Below are 25,299 nucleotides of genomic sequence, written 5' to 3' on the forward strand. Positions count from 1 at the left end.
CTTAAGAGCGTATCATATATTTTAGTCTAAGAACTAGCAACGTTTTCGAGAGAGAGTTTCAGGTGGGCCAGCTTTTGGATATGTTATCTCTCTCACTCTCCCGGATGTCATACCATATACCATATATCAATTTTTCAAATCATTTTAAGAAGGTTTTTTTTTTAAAATTATTTTAATTGAACTTTTTGACACATGAATTCATTATCATTATCAATCAATATCATGCTAATTCCCGTAAAGCCATAACCGAAAAAATAAACGTTAAAAAAATAAAACAAAATATTATTTAGTAGAAGTGGGAGTAAAATAATTACGATGATTTGATAAATAGACTAAAATAACACCAAAGCAAATACTTCTTGTCCGTGAGAATTAAACTTATAGGTCTTATATAATTATGGAAAGTAAAAAATGTTAATGAAAGATAACGAATACCTACCTTAATTATGCATGCAATTAAATACGAAAAAATCAGTACAAATTGGAAAAGTCAAAAGGGTAATGAAAAATCGAACGGTCACAAATTGAATGCAAAATTAAAATGAAAATGAAACTGAAGACGTAGTTTAATAAGCTAGCGAAGGAGTGATAAAATTATGTTGTAATAACAAGCTTGTTTTGGAATGTAATTATATTAAATTTATTAGCCATTGGTTTGTCCTGATCAGATCAGGTACAGTTTAGTCTAGTTCTGGATACGTTTTCTTGGTTAAGTGTTTTTATCATTGTTGGGGATAGCTTGACACATTCGAGAAATTATTTTTTTTGTCGTACTTTCTAACCTAGCCATATTTTTTCATTAGCAGTGAATGAATTCCCGATCTCTCTTGACTTAGCAGCCATTTGTTTAGTCCAGATTTAAACAAAGTTAAAGAATTTATATCTTTGATTTCAATCTCACTGAATATTTTGGCTTAAGTACAAAAAGAATCCTTGTCCTAGTGAGGTGTTGGTTTGAGGAAGGTAACCTGTTACTACTTTGTGTCTGTTGTTATAATTATGCTTTATGGTTTGTAACGTGTCTTTTTTCTTATATTGTCGCATTGCTATACTTTGCACAAAAAGTTGACGAATATCTAAAATTTCACTCTCACTCTGAGTGATTTCTAACGTTCTAAGATGAGCAGCACTCTTCCCCACACTAATTTTCCATAAGCTAAATGTGGTTGAACAAGTGCGAAATATAAGACATTTCAAAATAGGTTTTCAATTCGTTAAATTTTCTGATTAAAGATCTTAAGCAGTTACTTCTATATTTTACATGTTCACCCCACTGTAAATGCGAATCAAGTATAATCCCAAAATATTTAATTGTGATTTTATATTTTATGGACACAGAATGATTAGCATTTATTTTGATATTCAGTACTTGGAAGTCTGGGAGAGAGTCGGAATAACATCCAAAAGGCATAAAATTAGTCTTTTCGTAATTGACAGTTAAGAGATGGTTACTCAACCATATAAATATATGCTGTAGGTCATGTTCGGCTTTGTTTTTAAGTGCTTGCCAGGATTTATCTCTGTACATTATGGCAGAGTCGTCAGCAAAACATATTAGTTCTCCAAGAGATTTTATGTTAAATAAATTATTAATATAAAGTATAAACAATACCAGGCCCAAAACTGTCCCTTGGGGAACGCCAAACTCTACATTTGCTTCTTCACTAACCACATTTCCTACTTCAACTGTCTGTGTTCTTTCAGAAAGGTAACTTTTTAAAAAAATTAGGGCAACATCCATGACACCGGCTCTTTCCAAGATTTCAATTAATTTGTGATGATCAACCGTATCAAACGCCTTAGCCAAATCAACAAAAACGCATTTTGTTGCTTATACTTGTTATAAGTTTGATTAAGGCATCCTCTGTTGAAAGTCCATCCTGAAATCTAAATTGATTTTCACACAAAATATTCAATTTTTTAAAAAAAATTCATTAACCTATTTTTAATTTTTTTTTCTATAATTTAATTACTTTTACTTTTAATTTTTTTCAATTACCGTTTAAAATTGAGATGGCTCTATAATTGAAGACTAACTTTTTATTTCCGGATTTATATATGGGTTTGATAATGGCCTTTTTAAGAATTTTTGGAAATTTTCCCGTTTCAAAACATTTATTTATAAGGTAGACTAGAGAAATTAGAAATTCTTTGTATTCTTTAAAAGTTTCGCTTTTGATTTGGTCGTCGCCAAGAGTTTTGCCACTTTTTAGAGTTGTTAAAATTTGAATGATTTCTTCGATATTTGTGGTCGTTAAAAAGAGTGTTCATAGTTTTTCCAACAGTGCTAAAATATTTGTTAAAACATTCTGCTATGTCTTCTCGTTTGAAAACACTTCGAAGTGTTTTCGGAGCGCGAGCATTGAAGATGCCAAGTGAGATCTTGGCGAAACGTCTGCAGGATTCCTGTCGGAGTTCAACAAACGAACGGATGATATCCCGAAATATATTGTCATCACATTTTTCCATCCGTGAATATATATATATATATATATATATATATATATATATATATATATATATATATATATATATATATATATATATATATATATATATATATATATATATATATATATATATATATATATATATATATATATATATATATATATATATATATATATATATATATGTGATGACACTATATTCCGGGATATCATCCGTTCGCTCGTTGAACTCCGACTGGAATCCTGCATCCGACTGGAATCCTGCAAATCTTGCATCCGACTGGAATCCTGCAGACGTTTCGCCAAAATCTCACTTGGCATCTTCAATGCTCGCGCTCCGAAAACACTTCGAACAGTGTTCGAAGTGTTTTCGGAGCGCGAGCATTGAAGATGCCAAGTGAGATTTTGGCGAAACGTCTGCAGGATTCCAGTCGGATGCAAGATTTGCAGGATTCCAGTCGGATGCAGGATTCCAGTCGGAGTTCAACGAGCGAACGGATGATATCCCGGAATATAGTGTCATCACATTTTTCCATCCGTGAATCAATACGTGAGAATATATATATATATATATATATATATATATATATATATATATATATATATATATATATATATATATATATATATATATATATATATATATATATATATATATATATATATATATATATATATTAAAATTATTACATTAAAAAATTGTAAAAATGTCTATACAATTTTGGTCAAAAGGCTGTCAAATGGACAAGAACTTATCAGCCAGCCCTCGTATTTCATTGAACTCTTAACGAGCACACCGGCTGAATATCTACGCTGCGTATTGCGCAACTGAAATTAATTGCACTACACAAGGTGATAATTAACCTCACTGTCTTCGAAATTTAAATAATCGCCTTTCAAGGCAAACGTCTTCATTTTACGTACGCAGCCGTAGGGCGATGTTATTAAAACACTATACAGGGGGGTCCAGAAATGTTGAGCAAAAAATTTAAGGGCTGAAAACAATTAGGTAATATCTCATTTTATACAGCAAAATAACGGACAGGCTGTTGAAATTTTTTTTTTAAAAACTTATTTTCCAATTTGCGAATTTGGGGGTAAATAACTTAAAACTATTAACAAATCATTAATTAAAATTAAAAACAGCAAAAGCCAAATTAATAAGCTTTTAAAATTTTTAAAAAATCTGTAAATATCAAAGTGTCTAAATAACCATCAGTATGGCTTTCAAAAAGAGAAAAATACGGTTGATGCAATGTTTGCACTAATTAAACAAATTTGAATTGGCGAAGACTTAATCGGTATGTGTTGCCAGTTTTTACTAGTTATCTAGATAGAAAACAGCACTTTAGAGTAAATGATCTCCTCAGTGAACCGATGAAAGTGACTTTGGGAGTCTCACAGGGGACTATGCTTTTTCTGCTTTATATTAATGAAATGTCATTAATTCCACTTGAGTAGTTTGATCACGGTTAGGGACTGGTTAAACGAACATCACCTGTCCTTAAATACTGAAAAATAGACCAGATTTTGACTATATAAAAATTGCCAACACTAATGACATAATTGAAGAAAGTGCTGAAGACAAATATTTAGGAATAAGATAAGGAAGTTGATCTTTATCACAGACAGAAATGTCAATAAACCCTAAAATATGGTATGCAGGAAGACGCTTTAAATCAATAGGCCAATTAAAAGTACTGAGAGAGTCAGAAAATAAATCAATACGCTAGTTATTTGAGAGTAAAATATTTGTCAGCTTGCACATTCGATTCAAAGGCGAGTTAACGCCATGGTTGGTCCTATGAAAATCAATGTTAAAAAGAGCCTTATTTCTTGCATTAATAGGAAAAATATGAAAATCAACAGATGCCAGAAGATCTGGTGCATCCATCAAGTTATTAAGGATTTTGTACAATGTAGAGATGTCAAAAAATATGAGCCTACTCTCCAAAGATGTCAGATTCAAAAGCTTCATAATCTCCTCGTGGTTTGTTTCCTCAAATGACATTCCCAATTTAGAACCTATCCATTTAAGGAACTTACGCTGCACACGCTCTATTTTTTCCTTGTGAATTGCATAGTGTGGTTGCAAGACACAGCTAGCGTACTCTAAAATTGAACGCACAAGCGCACAGTACAGCTTCCTATACGTAAAGATGTTTTCAAAACCCTTCAAAGTCCGAAAAACGAATCCAAGCAATCGAATAGCGCTGTTAGTCATAAAATCAATGTGATATGTAAATGTGGGCTCCGAATCGAGCCAAACTCCAAGATCTTTAACTAGATTCAAATGATAGATGAAAGATACTGGATTTTTGGATCTGCTAAAGCTTACAATTTTGCACTTGTTTATATTTAGAGTTAAATTGTTCTGTCTGCACCACAAAGAAAACCTATGAAGATCCTCCTGTAATCGGTGACAGTCAAAAAAGCTTTAAATCGTCCGCAAATGCAAGAAATTGGCAAAAGCGAAAAATACTTTTGAAGTCATTAATGAAAACATTGAAAAGGAATGTGGAAAGAGGTCCCCCTTGTGGGACAGCAGACGTCACAACAGTCTCTGACGAAATGTAATTTTTAACTTTAACTGATTGCTTGATGATAGTGATGTAGGCTTATATTCCAGAAAATTGATAGTGTTTTGTCTTATAAGTCACTTCGAAAAAACTTGGCTACTAAGCCTACATTTTGTTTAGCTTGATATCTCTAAAAACAAAAACAGTTACAGCCAATTAAAACGTTATCAAGATAAATTGAACTCACGGTACAGATCACTTAGATCGTCTTCAATAGTCAACGAAAAGAAAGCTTACCGCCTATACGAAACAAACCAAGGACGGCAACGACATTCACTAATAACTTCGACATCTTCAAACAATGAATTTCCGCGTTAATCGATTTTTATCGGGGCCCGACTGGTCGTTTTCGTTGCGAAAAGCGTTTCGAATAAGTCTGAATTTTTTTTAACCCGTTTGCTGTTTTTGTGCGGTGCAATATCCAAGGTTGTCAGCTTAACACACACGTCGAGAATCTGCACGGTCAACAGACGAACAAAAACAAATAAATAGGAACTAACGAAAAGTGCACAAATTGTATATCCCATTTTAAATAGTCGGTGCGTGTATTTTTTGTTCGAGGAACGTGCCCTGCTTCCGTTTTATCTTGATAACGTCACGACCCGCTGTAACTTTGTCCTTTTTAAAGATAGAATTAAATAAACAATAAATCGACGAAGTTTTAGCCAAAACGTGTACAACAAAGCACCGATTGATTTTTTTTTTAAATTGAACACCCCGTATTCAATAGAACAGGTTATTCTGATTGGTAAACGTACCGAAAGATGGATCTAATAGAAACAGTTTGGCATATGTTTTGTTGTATCAAATTTTAACAATTAATTCTTGGATTAAAACTTGAGTCTTGAGTCTTGATAACGACATTTTTATTATAACAATAACAACTAATTGTAAGCAGTTATCAAAAATTATAATGTCAAAATTAAGCTATGTCAGACATTAGGTTAAAATAAATGAAGTCAGATTTTTGAGAAGACTTTTTTCTCAACATTCAGGCTTTATTGTTCAGTTCTGGTAACAAAATTTTGGAAATGTCATTTTTTTTGTGGACAATGTGAGAAATTTAACTAAATTGATATTTTTGTAGAGAAGGAAATGAATTCTCCGGTATAACTAACCTGCATTTTTGTGCCATTTTCTTTCTAAACAGTGTTTTTCACACACTTAACTCGTTGCCTCGGGAATATTTACGCATAATTTGAGTAAATAGTGCCGCAAAAATGCCACATCCAAACTTATTCACCATCTGTCAGCGGCCATGTTGGTTGTTGAATATCGCATGGCCATTGGTTAGTTTGGGTTGGTTTGGTAAGGTAAGAGATTTTAAATCTCACGCTAGGAATGGGCCTTCTCAATTTTTTTTTTCATAGCTGCATCGTAAGTTCCTGTGCTACCGGCCTTTATATCTCTAGTAGCTATATAGGTTGAAGCGATACTTATATTGAAAACCACAAAAGATTAGATCTATATGGTTATATTGAATACCACAAAACTATATAGACCTAATCTCCTATTTCCGGAATATATTCTGGGTTACATCGGAAGTCCGTAATGGCCGAGTGCCCTGGATGACCTCCGACTGCAAAATTAGAATAGTGAAGTTAGAGAAACTACTTTGGTTAGTTTTGGTAAGTTGGTTGTAGATTTTACTTTACTCATGGAGGAAGAAAAATGTAAACTGAAAGGTTTTGTTAGATTTGTTCATTGGTGGAATGATCCTGGCATAGTTGGCCCATATGCGTAAAAGATGAAGTCCAATTCAAAAACCAACAACATTTGTGTGATCGCAAGGGTATGGGGGGTTTTGTTTGTATCAATTTTGTGGAGTGTATTTTGTATGCAAAAGTGCCAAATACTACATAATGGTTAAGTAAAGCGCGTTTTGAATTCATCTACCAATAGGAATCTGATGTGGTAATTAGTCAAAATGGGAAGCAAGTTTGAAACGCTCCAAGAGGAACTACAACAATTGGGATACCATCAGCGCCTTCATCCGGAATGCCTTCTTTTGGTTGAAAAACTTTTGGCTGACCTAAAACTGACCACTGCCAATTTAGAAAAATACATGAAATTATCGCAGCGCGCTTTGGAGGTATGTGCTCATAAGGAAATTGCAAAATTTTTTGATTTTTAAAGTTTGTGTTGTGTGTCAAGTAGGCAGATGTCGATTATGATGCAGAATTATTCAATTTGTCATTTTTTAAGGAAAGAGATGCACTGGAAATAGCAGTTGAGCCTTATAAATGTGACAATGCCAAGCTCATACATGAGTGTAATGATTTGCATTTAGCATTCATACATTTTAGAGAACAGCAAGAAAAAAATCAACAAGGTGAATGATTAGAACTAGCTTCATGAAACATTTGTGTAGGTTTATTTTCTAGATTTGAAGTCCCAGTTATCACATGTGCAGTCCCATCTTGACAAGTGCCTTTTGGAGAAAAAAAGATTGATTAAGCAAATGCAAGAGAACTCAGAAAGGAGTAGTAGAAAAAAAGGTAATTGGAACTTATTTTAAGTTACTAGTTTGTCAAATTAAATTAAATGTAACAATTTGAAATTTATCGAACATAAGGGAATAGTACTTTTTATCTAATACACTATACACTAATATACTATTATCCATTAACTAAATGAAGAAAAAAATAAATAAAACACATCAGTTGATAAAATTACTTATATATAACCTTAAATAGTAATGCTTTTTCCTATTCTTAGTTTTGCTGCTAGTCTTGTTTTTTAACTTACATATCCAACAAAAAATTCTTAAACAATAATTTAGGGCACCTGATCTTCAATCATATTGTTCTGTAAATTTGCATATGTCAATCTTCTTTCTAATGGATCTTCTCGTGCTCTTGATCGTAATTTAATTTAAACATTTATTTCCGATATTTATTCATAATCAAATAATGGAAAATTTCTTCAGACTTTAGTTTAAATTTTCAGGATTTATAAATAAGCAGGGGCAGACGAATCTGTCAAAGCAAAGCAAGATAGGTAGTGACCTAGTGACTACCAAAGCAGTCTTTGACGAAAAAATTGCAGATCTTAGCACACAGTTGCTGGAAACTAAAGAGAAACATCACAAACTTGTCGATGAAGTTCATCACCTACAAAACAAGGTGAATTAATCTTTATTTTTTAGTAAATATCAAGTTTCCTAAGTCACTTGCAGGTTAGAGTTAGGGAAGACGAAATAGCAAGATTGAAATCTTTGCTCGAAGGAGGCAGACCGTACAAAAGCGTTAGCGATGAGTGTTGCTTTAAAAATGTGGATACTAAAATTAGTGTTCTTCAAGATGAAATAAGATCGCTAGAAAAAGATAAGAAAGAATTGCATATCCAGTTAAAGGAAGCTTTGTCAAAGCAGCACGAAGCGATGCGCAGGGCAATTCATTTGGCGGAGAGGAACAAACAACTTGAGAAGGAAATGAAAGATATTGACGCCATCGCATTGGATGTTGAAGCAAATTGTAATAGTACAGTGCAAGACAATGCCAAAAAAGTGACCAGGTTTGTTTCCATTACTGTGATTTTTTGGTTTTTATTTTTTATTTTATTAAGTTGGTTTGTTATTTACTTTATAAAGCTTGCTTTTTGGTAATTTCTGGATACATTACATTGGATAGGTTGAGTCATCTGTCATATTAAAGGAAGGCATTTTAATATTCCTAGAAACGTCTAATCGATTGAAATGTTTCTTAAATCCATAAGTTTAAAACAAATATGCTAGACGGCATTTTCTATTGCAAATTGTGGATTTTGGAAAACAATTAAATGGCGCTATTTTTCTTACAAAATTATAACTACTCTGAGAATTACGAAAATGTTAGATCAAAACGTTTACCAGTGTCTCCCGTTTTACATTAATATTCGAAAATGTTAAAAATCTCAATGGGTTTAAGTTACCTAAGCGAAAGAAAACACCTTGAGCGTTCTTTTATACTTTATCTATGGTTCAAGACGGTTTTGAAACCTGTTTAAAAAATATAAAAAAAACATTACTCCAAGTTGAGCCCCAAAAAACTAATTTTCAAAATATTTTTGGTCATTGTGGATTCTAATTTCGGTATAAAGAACCACGGCTGCTGCAGAGCATATCCCGAGTGATTGGTATGTTAGAAGTTTTTCGAGAATCGAAAACAAATCAAAAATTTGGGAATTTGTGTCGTTTTTAACAACAATATATGGCAGAACCTTTATTTTAAATGGCATAGGGTATTTTATTACATTCCTCAACAACTTTACAACTTTAGTTGATCTGTCGTACACGCTGCATATTATTTCAAATCCTACACAGTGTTGCCACAGTTAGTGTTCAAGTTTTAAATTTTTATGAGCTTCGCTTTTTATTATTTAATTATTTATTAATAAATTAGAACTGTTTAAAATGTAAAAATACTCGGTCATTATTATCATCATACATTTTGCTTTGCATAAAACTCGATACAAAGATATTTTACAAAATCAAATTTTATTAGTCTTTTTGTTGTGGAAATAAATCGGACGAATAATTTATCAAACAATCTATTAAATAATTTTATGTTAATTTGCTGCAGCGAATGCATATTCAACAAAACAAACCAAATGCTGGCTTCTGTAACATTGCAATTTTTTTTTTTTTGAAAATTTATACTTGTCATTTCAAATAACTGTTTTTAAAAGTTTTTTGATATTTTATATAATAAAATGCAAAATATACCAAAAACGGCAAGACTTTGGCTTAGGCTATTATATTTGAGGCTGCCTAGAGAGTCGTGAGGAATTAAAAAATGGCTTATTATGCAGGGTGTACGATTTAAAATAAGGAAGTGTACTCGACAATCTATACTTGCAAAGTAAAAAATCTGAGACATTTAGTAATTTAAAAAATTAGATTGCAGGACAGAATAAACGAGTCTCTGGTGTCCATACAAAATTTGCAACGGGAGAATGCGAAATTAAAGCATTTAAAAGTTGAATTGACGGCTGATTTGAATTCGGCGAAATCGGAAATATCACAGATCAAGAGGCAATTGAACGAAGAAGCTGAGGATAAAAAGCGACTGATGGCTAAATTAAAAGATTGCTCTACCATAGGTACCAGGAATGCGTGCTGGGTTAAATATTAATTTTATTCGGGGCACTTTCAGAGCACGACCTAAACATGGAAATCGATAGACTGACAAAGCTGACTGCCCAACAGAGGTTTACGATAGAAGAGTTGGAAACTCAAGTAACTGGAGACGTTCGAAGTGCTCGAAAGATGGTTAGTACTTTTTGTCATGATGTCTTCATCAAAAAATCGTCCATACCCGGGAGTAAAAAGCTTCTGGAGTGTGTGTGTTAAGACATTATGCCTTACTTTTTTCATATTACATGTATGTCTTATTATTTAGCTGTTTGCATCTCATAGAAATCACATACTGCCCAAAATATTTGTGAAAAAAATCTAAAAATCCGTTGCCAATTATTCAAATTAAAAAATTGTTAAAACACAATTCCATTTTCTTTAAAAAAAATCACTTCTTCATATTTATTTGACTCGATAGTGTACTCTGTGAAAACCTTTCATTAGTAGTAACAAAAAATACCACAAAAATTATGAAAAAAGACTACAATTTTGTTACCTGTGTCACAAAAAATTTAAAAATAAGACGCATGATCTTGTTGCTATTTACTATTTCAATTCGACTTAGAAACTAAGCAGATACAAATAAAAAATATCTTTTGAAGATTATTAAAACTGTCCTCCATATTTTGTTTTATAGATAATTTTATTTATGAAATTATGAATTATGAAATACATGACTTCAGAGCTATGAACTATAACTTTCTAGTCTCAAGATAATTTTTATTTGTTTATTTCCAAATCACTTTATCAATTTTTTTAGCTTGCGGGAATTTTTCCTAGCTTTCTTTAATTTTTCGCTAATACAAATCATTTGGAAAAAGTGGCAAATAACTTAAATTTCGTTTATTATCCCAAAGTTTTGTTTTCTGAACAAAATTATACAAAAAAGTTGCAGAAGAAAAAATGCGGATTTTATTTTATGGCAAGCCAATTATTTTGGAAAAATATTTCAAGCACACCCACAAATCCAATCTTTGTTAAATAAAAATATTAATATAGTTTGAAAGCAGAAATGCGCATAATTAAAACATTCCCAAAGAGAGAGTGAAAAGCCACTTTTTGAAAAATGCTGTAACTTTATTAATATCAATGAAACTTCCGGTCAAGCTCCGAAGAAGCCAACAGCGAAACGTCAGCAATTTCGACTAAGCAAAAGCCGACGCAGGAGGAATCCAGAAGTTTTGTAAAAAACATATAATTACCTTTTCATCGTACTAGACTTAGGGTTATTCTATATTCTTCTATTCCTATATTTTAACGTAACTCACAATAAACTATTGCCATATGCATGGAATGCTGTAAACTCCTGGCATCTCAAATGAAATTTTGTCTTTGACGGATCGAACATGTTGAGAGATTTTTGGACCAGTGGTAAATCTGGTTTTGACGTTATATTTCTTTAAAACTTTTAATATGTGGTCAGCGATGTTTTGAATATAAGGAGTGCTTTCGGCCTCATTGCTATTGGAAGGTTGTGGTGAAGTGTATTTTGTTATGGAACGCTTAATATCTTTAATGTGGAAATTATTAGAGAAAAGCGCAAAGGTTAGGTGTTTTAATTCTGGGTTCAGTGACTCGGACTGAGATAGTTTTACGTCTCTGTAAACAAGAGGGTTGATAACCGATGATTTTTGGGCAGTATGGTAATGTGACAATGCATTAATGTATCAATCTGTGTGCGTAGGTTTTCTGTAGACACAATGACACAATGCTAGGTCTGATTTTCTATTGATAAGAATATCTAAGAATGGAAGGTTGTTATTAGTTTCTATTTCAATGGTAAAACGTATGTTAGGGTGTATATAGTTTAAATGTCTAAGAAAATCTACTAGGGATTCCTGACCATGAGGCCAAATAACAAAAGTATCATCGACGTAGGGTTTCCATAATTTAGGTGTTAGAGGGAAGGTGTTGAGAGCTTTCTTCTCAAAGGCTTCCATAAATATATTCGCGATGATTGGTGATAGTGGAGAACCCATAGTTGTTCCCGACGTTTGTTCAAAAATTTGACCGTTATAAGAAAAATATGTTCCCGACAAGCATTTTTCAATTATGGTGAGAAGTTTGGTTTCAGATTGTCGGATTTCAATATATCTGAAATGACGGTGAGAGTTTCAGGAATAGGGATCTTAATAAAGAGGGATTCTACGTCGAAACTAACCAGAATATCTTGTGTATCTAATGTAATGCAATGGGTTTTATTTGTTCAATGAAGTGAAAGGAATTAAGTACGAAACTGTCAGTTCGCCCTGTATAGGGTTTTAATAAGGCAGCTAGATATTTTGGTAGAGAATATGTTGGAGAACTAAGACAAATAAACTCAGCAGTTGCTGAACACAATCACGAAACCGGACATAAAATTTTATTCGATAAAACTAAAATTCTTGCATGTAATCAATTCTTCACCAGGTCTTCACCTGTCACCAATGTAGGTATCAGTCATCCGAGACAGTGTTTATGCTCCTCATTTAGCTCCGCCCCCCTCAAACAATATATAAGCAGGTACAGAGTAAAATGCGAGCCAGTTTCAGTCAAGCTATCAAGAAGCCGACAGGATAGTTTTATAAAAAAAATTTTTGAGACTTTGATTTGAATGTCACGATGTCAAAATATGTGTCAATGTCATATGTTTTGAAAACAAGCTTCTTATATATCTAACTTATCACGTTTAGGAGTCTCATGATAATGAAATGAAGGAAACGGACAAACAACCGAAATCCAAACCCAGCTCCCGGAAAGTTTCGAAAAAATCGACAAAGTCAAAATCGCCCCCGAAAAGTTTGCCTCCTATCAAATGCGAAACGGATCAAAAATGTTGCTGCGATCCCGACAATTGTGTGAAGCATTTAAAGGAACTCCTGAATAAGGAGATGGAATATAGGCAAGCGAGTGTAAATACCAAATCCTTGTCAGTCGGGTATCGGTCAATCACTATATGTTTTCAGACGTTGCAATCTGTGGAGTTATTGAAACAAGAAAAGGACTATTATATGAAAGAGTACCATAAAGTTCTGGAACAGATGAAGCCGGAGAAGCCGAATAATGTAAGCCATGCTTAACAAAGAGTTAAATTTAAATTGAGGTTCGAATTAAGTAATCAGAATAGACTGTTCAGGTTTTGGGTAATGTTTGATTTTCTATATTTTTGATTTTTTAATCTTTTTAGTGGTCGGTAATTATTTTCACCAATATCTATCATTAAGTAAATTTTTTGTTTCTGAGCGGACAACAAAGTTCGAGCGGACTCTCTTAATCTAGAATTCAAAGAAGGTAGGTCTAGAATTTTAAGTTCGAGGGTTTGTTTCGTGGTGTTTTAATTCCTGTGAACGAAGACTATTATTCCATCGGCGACTTCCAAAAGTCCAGGAAACATTGAGTGTCTCACATATGGTCCTTCGTGCCGGATTTTTAAAGAAAATTTTTTTTTTTCCTAATAGCATTTTCTAAATTCAATTTTCGTTAAAGAATTGGTGGAAATAATAGTTAAAATAAATACGACCTTGCATAAATTGCGCGAAGTATTCGCAAAACGGGTAAGGAATTAAAAGGTTTAGAGTTTTTTCTGGTCTTCTAATTTATTTACAAATAAGATTTCGTCTTTCTTTTTTTTTATTATCAGTTGTTATTTTGGCGGGGTTTACGAGACTCGTTTGCAGGTTTTAAAATACTTAAGTGGTGTTTTGGCGTCACATAACTTTATTTTTTGTCACTTTTAAGCTACATTTTTTTGAACAAGACTCAAAAGTATAGAAGTGTCTTCATAAAAAGATTTAAACAAATTTACGACAAGATCCAGCTAGAATTAGCGACTTTACAGTACGATATAGAATTAACGTATAATGAGTTTGACAAGGTACATTTGGACATATGTAATCCTTGAGCAGCAGGAACTAATTCGAATCGAAGTTGATGACCAATACTTTCCAATTAAAAGCATTTATAACGAACTTTGTATAAAATCAGCACCACCTGATCGCGATCATAATTCGCCTCCGTATATAAATTTTAATTTTCCGTGATTGGATATCCTTGTTTTTCCAGGTAATCTAAAACAATGGAAGACAGTTTTTTTTTTCTAAAAATTAAAAAAAAATGTGCTGCATAAGCGGTACCCAGTAAACATGTTAACAATGCATACAAAAAAAATGTATATAGGGTATAGGTACTGCAATAAAAAATAATTAAAATAAAATATATTTGATAAAATTAGGGCAAAAAATGCCAGATTGCCAGATTGTCTGTATCCAAAATAAATGGAAAAACCTACCTTGATCAAAAAGTTTTTCATCTAACTCTATATTGTCAGTATAATCCAGCGCTTGATGCAATCCTCAAACCATTTTTTATATTCGTTCCATTAAACACTGAAGAGATTACCGCCTTCGTATACGTCTATTAGACTACTTCACCTTACTCAGTTGCCAGGTAACGTTATTTTGTCATGGCCCATTAATGTTATAGCAATAGTCTTAGAAAAAATGGTAAATATTGAAAAAGTTAAAATATAGCGCAAGTTATTGAAATCAAAAAAAAATTTTGTCCCATTTCAATTTAAACTTATCTAAATATTATTCATTTTGTCCTTTTTGTTTTCCTTCTTCTGACGTCAATGGTTTGCGATATATCAACCACCCGCGGAGATAAGCTTCCATTTTGAAAAAAGAAAGATAACTTTCAACATGTTCTAAACAAATTAAAATTGAAAAAGGTTAATAAACAAGGCTCAATTTAGGGTAACACATTTGATAGTTTCCTATTAAAAATATTTATACCACGATTTTCTATTTAATTAATTAAATAGAAAATTAAATTTAAAAATCCAGTGGTATCGCCATTTAAGGACACCCCTAATGGAGGAACACTTCTAAAATTAACCGTTTTTTAGTGTTCTGATCTGTTACAAAAGTTAGAAGAGCGAGAGAAGCTTATTAAACATCTTCAGAGCGAAGTAACGGAGCTATCAAAAGAAAAGTCTGCTTTGGTTTCGAAAGATCCCGGCTTCGATACAAACGGTTCCTGTAATAAGGTAAGGTTTTTATTTGTTATTTTTTTATCCGTTTGACTTTGATTTAACGCGATTATTGCTAACTAATAAATATTTCCCTGTAATTTAAGCTTGCATGACTTAAATAATTCTTAACTATTCACACCATAAGTATTGTCCAACTTATTGAGACAATTGTCTTCTGAAACAGAATTAATTTTAAAAGTATACTCTAGATTCTATTGTTCTAGATCTGTTCGAAGTCTTTCTTCATCATTTCAATAAATACTTATTTATCACCCATTGTGCGTAAAATTTGCGGAAACTTCAAAATTATTTCTTCCAAAAATACCCAAATCGCCAACTACCTAGGCACTACTCTTCACTACACACCACTAATAATTTATATAATGTACGCGCTCCGGTTTCACTTTTCTAACTGACTGGTCAGGGAGCGGCGCAGTACAATGTTTACACAATTTAAGGACATTAAATGTTTGTAATTTCAAGAGAAAAAAAAACAATGTCTGGAACATTACTAATAGGCTTGAAATGATCTACATTTAGAATGAACTATGTTAATTATTTTAACAAAGTAAAAAGTTAAAAATATAATATTTATAATGGAGTCTTAAAGGAAGATTCGTTTGGATGTTTTATAGGTTTTGTTTATTTATTGAAAAATTTTGCAGTCTAAGAAGCTATAGTAATATACATACATACATGTAATAATATGTAAACCACTCTACGAAGTTCTTCAAAAATAATTGATGATTAAAATATTTCACAAACTTAGGACGGAGACGAATTACAATCTTTGAAACTAAAAAAAAATTGTTGCCGCCTGTAGTGAAAACTCAACCAGCCAAACTCACCAAAAGTTTTATTTAAATTTAATAACTATTTTTTTAGTAACTAAATAGGGATGACAAGAGTAATGTGGGAAGAAGTAAAGCAGCCGACATAGTGGGTCCAGAACTTAATAGCTCCACCTTATGTGAGCTAGCTACCTCATCAGCCAATTAAGAATGTTCAAAGTCCCCAAAAATAAATTCAGAGCATTTTTCAAAGAAACTTCGACGACTCTTAATGAATTTAACCTACAGACTGAAATTTGGTTAACATTCTACCCTGTACCTCATTATAAACTATTTGAAAATTTGAGAATCATGTGAATCATCCATGTACCTGATTTAGTTCTGCCTCCCTCAAACAGTTTATAAGCAAGTACTGAGTCAAATGCTAACCAGTGGGCGTGGTCCCCGTCATCAGTTAAGCTCTAGAGAAGTCAATAGGATCAATAGAATATTTGTAACAATTATTTAAAAAAAAGCACTTTAATGAATAATGTTTATATACTGGGACTTACACACAAGCAAAAACGGTAGTAGTAAGCATCACGAAATATTAAATATTAAAATATACGGGGAAAACAGTGCCTTTCAAAGATACGTTGACTCCATATGCCCGACATTTCTTGTTAGTCAGACGTATGACAAGGAATATCATCGTATTGTAGGTGTTGCACTAATAATATAAATTATAGCATTAAATTATAATTTGATTTTTGTTAAGAAAAAAAAAGATATAGTAATACTAAGCTTTTTTGTCACCTTCCGTATACTTTCCGTTTTCTTTTAACCATTTTTCCTAATAAAAAGACAGCACAACAAAGTCACAACTTTTCAAAGGAACTTCCAAGGGCTACTGTGATACTATTTACAAAACTTCTGGATTTTTCCTGCGTCGGTTGTGAATGAATCAAACTTGCTGACGTTTCGTCAATCATCCTGTTGGCTTCTTCAGATCTTAACTAACTATTCGCCTTCTACTCTATATCTGCTTATATATTGTTTGAGGGGGCGGAGCTAAAGGAATGGCAGGATGTCTGAGACCGAGACAATGTTCATGCCCTTCCCTTAGCTCCGCCCCCCTCAAACAATATATAAGCAGGTACACAGTAAAATGCGAGCCAGTTTCAGTTAAGCCCTGAAGAAGCCATCAATAACCGACTCAGGAGGAATCCAGAAGTTTCGTAAAAGTGTAAGTTTAATTGTTAAATAATCTAAATATATAAAAAAATTAAAATAGTAAGCAAACTAGAAAAAAATCGAAGCAAAGTCTTGTGGGATAAATTATGCATAATATTTTCCAGCCCTTGTGCAAGAGGAAAGAACGTGAACTTGACATCCTGAGGCGCGATCTTCAGCAAGCCGAACTTGAAAGCGCCACCATAAAATCCAAGCTGCAGGTATAGGACGTTTTTGAAAGTGACGTTTAAATCCACGTTTCCGACTTATTGTAGGCGTTAAATGAAACGACCCTGTTTAATGAAGAACGAATGAAGATAGCCTTTCAGGACATGGAAGAGCACATCAGGAAGCTGGAGAATGAAAGAAGGGACCTGGTGCAGACTGATGTAACTCAACGATCCAATCTGACGCAGCTTGAAGAAAACTACAAAGTGATCAAAGAGCAGCTACGGACGACTCAAAGCGAGTTGAACAACCAGAGAGCGAACTATACCCAACTCAAGTGAGTGATGTGATTTTCATTGTTTTATTTAAATAGTAGGGCAGGTGACTAAAATACCTTTCAAAGATGTATTAAACCACCCACTTAGATAGATACTGATACATAGATACGTAAACATCTACAAGTTTGAAGATTTTTTTGATTGGTCCACTAAAAACAAACATCAACTCATTGATGATGATGATAATTGATCAAGATTTACTGGATGCCCTTGCTGTCCTCTTCCCTATTTAGGGCAAAAACTAGCATGGTAAGCTTATGATATGTTAGGGGTGTGGCTCTCCGTCTAGTTTAATGCTATCTGAATGACAGACAACAGTGTTTGACAGATTGTTGTATATAGTTTATGTTAATGACCTTCCTCAACACATAAGATGGAGAGTGTTCTAGCAAAATAAAAAACTCACTTGATGTCGTGAAGGATAATTTGAAAATAAACTGATCAAAACACAAATTGTATCGTTTAGAAGACAACCTGGTGGGGTTTTTACATTTACAATGGTGACCAACTATTTTCCAGGCCCAAGCGGTATTCCTCGGAGTACACCTGGATAGTAGGTTGAATAGAAAAATTTGTCAAATAACCTTTTTCCCTACAGTTGTGCACTGAGGATGTTCATGTCATTGAGCGTGGATCATGAGAATTGTAGCATCACGCCTACACAAAATTGAGCCTTACCTATGGAATTATCTTTTAGGGTAACTCTGTGGACTTTGATCGGGGTATTTGTCTGAGGGGCATATTTCGGCGGACGTCTTACCTCAATAATACAACTACACGAAAAAAAAACAATTTAAATAGTAAACCTTCTAATTTTTTTGAGGAGAAGGAGCTGCTCTTTCGTACATAGGGTCCAAGAGTTCCTATATTTTGGTTTTTGATTTTTATTATTAGTTTTCTGGTCTCCTGTTTAACTTTGTCCATAGTCAGTTTGGTTTTGGGGTTCTGTGTGATTTCTTTTTATGTTAGAGGTGAAAAAAAAGCAAAACATTATTGTATAAATGTTTGGGATTATCGTAATTGTTGTGTTTGATTATTCTTCTGTAATGACAAGTCCTACCCATGTGGAACACTAATAAAATAATATGTCTCAAATAACCTACATTTCATATCTAATCTATCTAATTCAACTGGCAAAATAGCACTACGGCTCACAACTAAAAGAGTCATATTTGGTAAAATTACATTCTTTTTCCTTTCCCTTTTTTGCCGTGCAAAATACATTTCACTCTTAATTTACATTTATACATTTTTGTAAAGTTAAGTTTAGTAGTCGTTAACTTAAATCTCGAGACGTAATATGGTGCGGCAATCTACTGGCAACATTTAGTCAAAAATGTTATATTTAATAATAATACATTTAGTATGCTGTATTCAATATACAATACAATAAGATATAACTAGGTATTAGAGGCATATCTTGTCAAGTACTTTCAAACATGAATCTATATATTTTATTATTTTTTAATTTATTTTTATATTATATATATATATATATATATATATATATATATATATATATATATATATATATATATATATATATATATATATATATATATATATATATATATATATATATATATATAAATAATAAAAAAAAATTAAAAAAAATTATATATATATATATATATATATATATATATATATATATATATATAATTTTTTTTAATTTTTTTTGATTATTTTTTGGAAGTGCAGTAATGCGTGCAACTTGTAAACACTAATTCTAGGAGGCACGAGCTTACTATATTAGTGAGAAATGGAAACACAGCATTTATATATTTATTAAGTCTCAACCAGACGCCCATCACTAAATGCTAACCAACCGTAGAAAATGAGAATTTGAATGAGAATGAGAATATGGAATCTACTTGTTGTTTATTGTTTGAAAACTGTAAAGAAACACTGGTTTATATCTGAAGGTCTATTGAAGCCATCGGAGAGGCATGTATTTGTAATTTTAGATGATATATTTAAGTTTCTTAACTTTTTCCAAAGAATTTGATTGTTGTTTTCATTAGAAACAGATTCGAAGTGCCTTTTCTTTTCATTTTTCGATGTTAATTTGGTTGCTTAGCTTATAGCTATCCCATTGACTTTTATTTATTGTAATTTTGTACTTTTTAAAAGTTTTATCTCTCATAATTTTCACAGTATCTGTTAACCATAGTGGTCTTTGCCTATTTATTTTTAAAGTCTCTAATGGAGCCATAACGTCAAAGATATTCCCGATTCGATTATTAAAGTGCGATACTTTCTGATTAATGTTAGAAAGCTGTACTATGTCTTCAAAGGGTGTTTTTTTCAAAAATTCCGCCAATAAGTCTTCGTCGAAGCATCTTAGATTTCGCATTTAAACATATCCATTTCGCGGTTTCTTGTGCTAGAGGAACGCATTGTTTTGCTATCATGCTCCTCCACTATGGAACTTTCGCAAAATCGATGTAAATATATTGTGCATACACCCTGTATATAGCGTCTTTCACGTATCGCCGAATTTCAAAGTCACTAGCAACTTTGACAAATATAAAAAATTGTACAAGTAATAACGATTTCCAATGATATTATTCTCTCGATACAGTTCACGATACTGTGTAAACCAAATCAGCCCATGTTTTGTAGTTTTCAATTTACGACCAATAATTTATCCACAAAAGCGGCAATTTTCAGGGTCTTTTAGAATTTTTTTTACCCATAATCTACACACCCTGTAAATATTTGAAAAAATCCGGAAAGGGAGGTTATAGCTGTGAATCTTCAACGTTTCCGGGTCCAAGAACTTTTCCAAAATAGTAAATGGTTTTCGAGAAAATAAGTTTTTTCTGGAAGTATGCAGTGCATCGTAATAATCAATGACGTCATCGCTTCGTGACTGAGCCCCCGGAATAGTGATTTTCATATGGATTTTTTCACATTTCTCGGGCAGCGTGTGTGTATCTTCCGCGTTTTCTGGTTAAATAATTTTGCCGATCGGGGAATGGTTATGGAGAAAAACATGTTTTTCTGGAAGCCAAAATAACCAAAAAAAAAAAATAAATAAAAAATCAACATTTTTTAGAAAATACTTGGTGAAATTTGATTGGCCCCAATTGCTACGGTTTAAATGTGGACAAGGACTTTTAATTCTCTCCTAAATTTGAAGTCGATATCTGCAAACTTACGACACTTAACGCATTTATTATATTGCACGGAATATTGGGAACATCCTGTACAATAGGTGAAAACCTTAAATACAATTTTTTTTTTGCTGTCTATATGGGCTATATCGTCATGTAAAAGAAACTAACATCTGAGATACAGCCTTTTAGTTATATCCGATTTTCAATATTAAGGGGACCCATTTTTCAGTTTTTTTGAATATGCGGCCCACTCGGTACATTCCCGAAAAATTATCAAGAATAAAAGTTCATGGAGCCATATCTTGTGCGTCCTCTCGTTCAAACATTTTTTTAGGTGCATTAACGGTATTGGAGAAATGATTTTTTTCTTAGACCCTGGCAAACTCGATTTTTTGTTTTTTTTTTAAATACTTCCTGACTTCCCAGCCCTCCCAATTTCAATAGGTTCCGTTAGGTGACCAAGCGCTGTTGCCTACTAAATTTGAAATCGGTAGCTTCAAATTTCGAACACTTATCGTGTTTTATAGTAACGTTAAAAAAACAGTCGAAAATCGAAAAAAAAAATGGGCACAGCCTTTTTTACATATCTTATGCACCCCATGGACTGTTAAAAACGAGCAAAATTTGGAGCATGTTGCTCAAACCGTTCGGAAATTATCGTCGAAAAACTCTGGAACAGAGAACAGACAGACAAAAAAAATTTTTTTTTCGCCGCTGATCATTTCTGTACCATTGGCCGCCCTCTAGGACCTGCCGTTACCGAGATCTAGTGAGGAGGAAAGTAATAAATGTGTTAATACGTGATGTGAAATTTGGGGAACATTTTTTTTATTGAAAAAGTATAGTTTGCTTATGGTTAAGTGGTAGATTTTTTTTTAATGATTTTTCAAAGAAACTTGCACTGACTCTCTTCTGGATTCTAGCTGAGATTTCGCCAATCATCCTGTTGGCGTCTTCAGAGGTAAAGTGAACTTTTCAACCAGTTTAGTTTATAAACAATGGATGCAGGAGGAATCTAGAAGATTTGTAAATAGTGCCCGCCCTTTTGAAATTTGAACTGAGGTGGCTTTTACTTGATGAAAATCCATTTATCAAAATAAATGAGAACTAAAAGTTCAGATTTTTACAAAATTAATTTTTTTTGTATTGTATTATAATATTTACAAAATATTTACAATTGTATATTTACAAACTTTTAAGAAAGTGCAAAACAAATTAGATTTTTCAATTTATCATAAACCTTCACACACGGACACAGTCATACATAACAGCCCAAGATTTTATAAACAGACTTCTTAATACGCCAGTCTCAACAGAAAATTACAATAAAGAACTTAATATATTTAAACAAATTGCACTGAGCAACGGCTACAATCCGTCCATTATAGATAAAATTATAAATAAAAAACAAATCCAGACAACAGTAAACTTTATTTATCCGAAACCTAATACAGAATACGAACAATTTAAAACAATTACGTATATAGCAGAACCAAGTGAAAAAGTTTCAAAACATTTGTGAAAATGTGGTTTAAAAATAGCTTTCAGAACTAACAACACAATAGGAAAATTTTAAAAAAACAATAAAACGAAATGTCCAAAATCTCAAAAATCAGGTTGAAATGTGGATCTTGTCCTAAAATTTATATTGGACAAAACGCAACAAGAAACGCATTAACGAACATAAAAGAGCGTTTAAAAACAATAGTCTAGATTCTAATTATGCTACACTCTTAAACACAGAAAAATTCATTTTTGACAACAATTTTGATATTTTACATACAGCCACAAAAATTAGAAAATTAAATTTATTGGAAGCCGTGAAGATGAACAAAATGAGATATTCAAATGTATTGCTTAACGATGAGTTAGATTTAAATACTTCTCCTTTATTAAACTGAAATTCTCACAACATTAAATGGTTTTATGGTCATTTTTCGGTATATATAGTAGCAGGTAGTTTGTAAATATTACATTTGATGAAGACACGGTATTGTCGAAACAATTGTCATGTAAAAATATATAATTTCGTGAAAATCTGAAGTTTTAGTTCTTATTTATATTTTCATGCCCTTTTGCATTGTCCGTACCCTTGTAATAAACTTTTTGATATTTGCTGCTTTCTAGCCTATTTTTTTAAACTCTTTTGACAGAACACTTCATGAGCAGACGGATAAGGCGTTGTCAGAAGCGCAGAATCAGGTGATTCGCGCGCAAACCGAATTGGCAGAGTATCAATCGAAGGCCAAAAGTAGTAGTCACGATACTCAGGCGTACGACAGAGAAATAATCAGACTCACCGAGGACGTCCAGATTATGAAGAACCAACTCACTCAAATGGATAAGGAGAAGGATGAGTTATTGGTCAGTGTTTTTAATACGTTGCGATAAAAATTTCAGCATAAATAGTTATTTCTTCACGACCGTTAAGTATAGATATGACGGGTTTAATATATATACGATGGCAGCACCAAAATTTCCCGGCCTGAATATGAAAGAAACAAAATAGAGTAACATTTTTTTATTATTTTTCAATAATAATAACTTCAATACACTTATTACATCTCTTTATTAACAACTCAATCCCTTTAAAAATATATTCTTTTTGTTTGTCTGCAAAATGAGCTAAAACAGCCTCTTTTAACTCAACTTCGTCGTTAAACCCACGTTCACGTAAGTTCTTTTTCAAATATCCAAATAAATAATAGTCGCTGGGTGGCATATCTGGAATATAGGGAGGATGATCTATCTGTTGGAACCCACACTCAAAAATGGCAGCTTGTGCAACACCAGCAGTATGGAGGGGTGCATTATTGTGCAAAAGACGCACGCCTCTGGTCAGTTTTCATCGACGTTTTACACATATGCAGTCTCGCAATTTATGTATTAATAATATTTACCATTGACAGTGGTATTAGTTTCTTTAAAATCTATCAAAAGAATTCTTTCACAATCCCAAAAGATTGTGGCCATCACCTTTTTCGTTGACTGGCAGACTCAGAATTTTCTTGGAGGTACTTCACCCTTACGATGGCACTCCATTGATTCTTTTTTCGATAGAGGGTCATAATAGAGAACCATAGTTTCATCTCCCATCACAATAGTTTCTATCACAGGCTTTGGTTCCTACCCACAGAGTTCCAAAAAAGACCGCGCACAGTCGACACGGCGCTGTTTTTGAATAGACGAAAGGTTTTTAGGAACCCATCTTGCACTAACGTCGATTACTCAATACCACCTCTGCCACAATCGCAATAATATCTTCCGTTATGACCTCCACTGGTCAACCAGTTCTTGAATCATCTTCAAGGGACTCCTGCCCCATTCAAAAACGTTCTGCCCATTCTTTCACTACAGAATACGAAGGAGAACTTTAGCCGTACGCACCATCCAGCCTTTCTTTAATAATTTTAGGTGCTAACCCTTCTTTTGTCGAAAACTTTATGACTGCTCTGTACTCAATTTGCGTTATTTGTAACATTTTTTCAGACACGTCTTGTTTAAAATGCTGTCAATAAAAAACTATTTGACGCAAGACTTCAATTTTGTTTTCGCAGCCTACTAAGATATATATTTAAAAGAAGATAAAGTTTTATCGTAATACTGAAGCTGTGTATTTATGTCAGGCCGGGAAATTTTGGCGCAAACCTCGTATATCTAATAAGTGAATGTGGGCACCTTGCTGATGCCAGATCGATATTTTATTAGGCCCAGATCGGACAAAAAAGCGTTGCTATGACTTGACATAGAATTACGAAAAAAGTTTATTCAATCGATGCTACAATACGACTTTGTTTTAATATAATACTAAAACTGATTAATAAACGATTTTTAAAACGCTGACGATCAAGGCGTAATTATAATGGGCTACATTCAGTGACGTCACATAACTATATACAATGAAAGCTCCCGTAAGCGGACACCCACGGTTCCATAGCTTTTATCAACTTATGTGAGGTGTCCGCTTAAAGGATATAAGGTATAAATACGTACAATGTATAATGTAATGATAAGAGGTAAAGGAAACAGAAACTGGCAACATTTTTAAACTAGTTATGTATTTATCGTCAACTTATATAAAATTTAAAAAAAAATATCATTCCGTAGGTTTTTGAAAAAAGTCTAAAATGCAATTTCGACATATTTTGCTGAAGGAGACAATTTTCGTAATAACTTTCTATGTCTCTTGCGCCACCTTTGAAGCCACTCAAAACATCTTTTGTCTATAGCAAAACCTTCCTTTTTCAAAAAATCCTTCTTTTGATTTATATTAGTTTCAGATTGCCATTTACTTCTGACGTCTTCCTTTTTTTTGGCTATTTCAGCTGCTTGCGTTTTCCCAATATTAAACCTCTTTGCCAGACGACGAACTGAAACACTTTCTAAAACGTTAACAACTTGCATCTTTTCCTTAAACGAGAGCATCCTTTTTTCGGTGCCTTTTTACGTAAAATCTGAAGACAAAACGCAAGACTAAATGCAGGCTAGCAAACGAAATGTATATATATATAT

At 32.8% G+C, this 25,299-nt stretch overlaps 2 protein-coding genes across 6 annotated transcripts in view; one reads left to right on the forward strand and one right to left on the reverse strand.

Moving 5' to 3' along the window:
- The window catches only part of LOC132705742 (sphingomyelin phosphodiesterase-like), a 28,401-nt gene extending 22,898 nt beyond the window's left edge, over nucleotides 1-5,503 (reverse strand). For both annotated transcript variants that reach the window (XM_060676591.1, XM_060676592.1), the window contains exon 1: nucleotides 5,267-5,503. In XM_060676591.1, coding sequence (XP_060532574.1) covers nucleotides 5,267-5,321 — 55 coding nt within the window. In that variant the 5' untranslated portion in view covers nucleotides 5,322-5,503. The remainder of the gene's footprint in view (nucleotides 1-5,266) is intronic.
- The window catches only part of LOC132705740 (centrosomal protein of 135 kDa), an 87,442-nt gene that overhangs the window by 22,443 nt on the left and 39,700 nt on the right, over nucleotides 1-25,299 (forward strand). The window contains exons 1-14 of one of the 4 annotated variants that reach the window (XM_060676587.1): nucleotides 6,736-6,821; nucleotides 6,932-7,121; nucleotides 7,235-7,361; nucleotides 7,414-7,527; nucleotides 7,979-8,154; nucleotides 8,208-8,545; nucleotides 9,909-10,111; nucleotides 10,165-10,280; nucleotides 12,818-13,036; nucleotides 13,091-13,189; nucleotides 15,031-15,171; nucleotides 17,285-17,380; nucleotides 17,435-17,664; nucleotides 22,941-23,151. In XM_060676587.1, the coding sequence (XP_060532570.1) occupies nucleotides 6,957-7,121; nucleotides 7,235-7,361; nucleotides 7,414-7,527; nucleotides 7,979-8,154; nucleotides 8,208-8,545; nucleotides 9,909-10,111; nucleotides 10,165-10,280; nucleotides 12,818-13,036; nucleotides 13,091-13,189; nucleotides 15,031-15,171; nucleotides 17,285-17,380; nucleotides 17,435-17,664; nucleotides 22,941-23,151 (2,235 nt within the window). In that variant the 5' untranslated portion in view covers nucleotides 6,736-6,821; nucleotides 6,932-6,956. Of the gene's footprint in view, nucleotides 1-6,735; nucleotides 6,822-6,931; nucleotides 7,122-7,232; nucleotides 7,362-7,400; nucleotides 7,528-7,978; nucleotides 8,155-8,207; nucleotides 8,546-9,908; nucleotides 10,112-10,164; nucleotides 10,281-12,817; nucleotides 13,037-13,090; nucleotides 13,190-15,030; nucleotides 15,172-17,284; nucleotides 17,381-17,434; nucleotides 17,665-22,940; nucleotides 23,152-25,299 lie in introns of those variants that run through there. The other 3 variants (XM_060676588.1, XM_060676589.1, XM_060676590.1) reach the window with 3 other exon arrangements.

The sequence above is a fragment of the Cylas formicarius genome, unplaced genomic scaffold (assembly GCF_029955315.1).
Source record: "Cylas formicarius isolate icCylForm1 unplaced genomic scaffold, icCylForm1.1 PGA_scaffold_7__23_contigs__length_41026272, whole genome shotgun sequence".
In the NCBI taxonomy this organism is placed as follows: domain Eukaryota; kingdom Metazoa; phylum Arthropoda; class Insecta; order Coleoptera; family Brentidae; genus Cylas; species Cylas formicarius.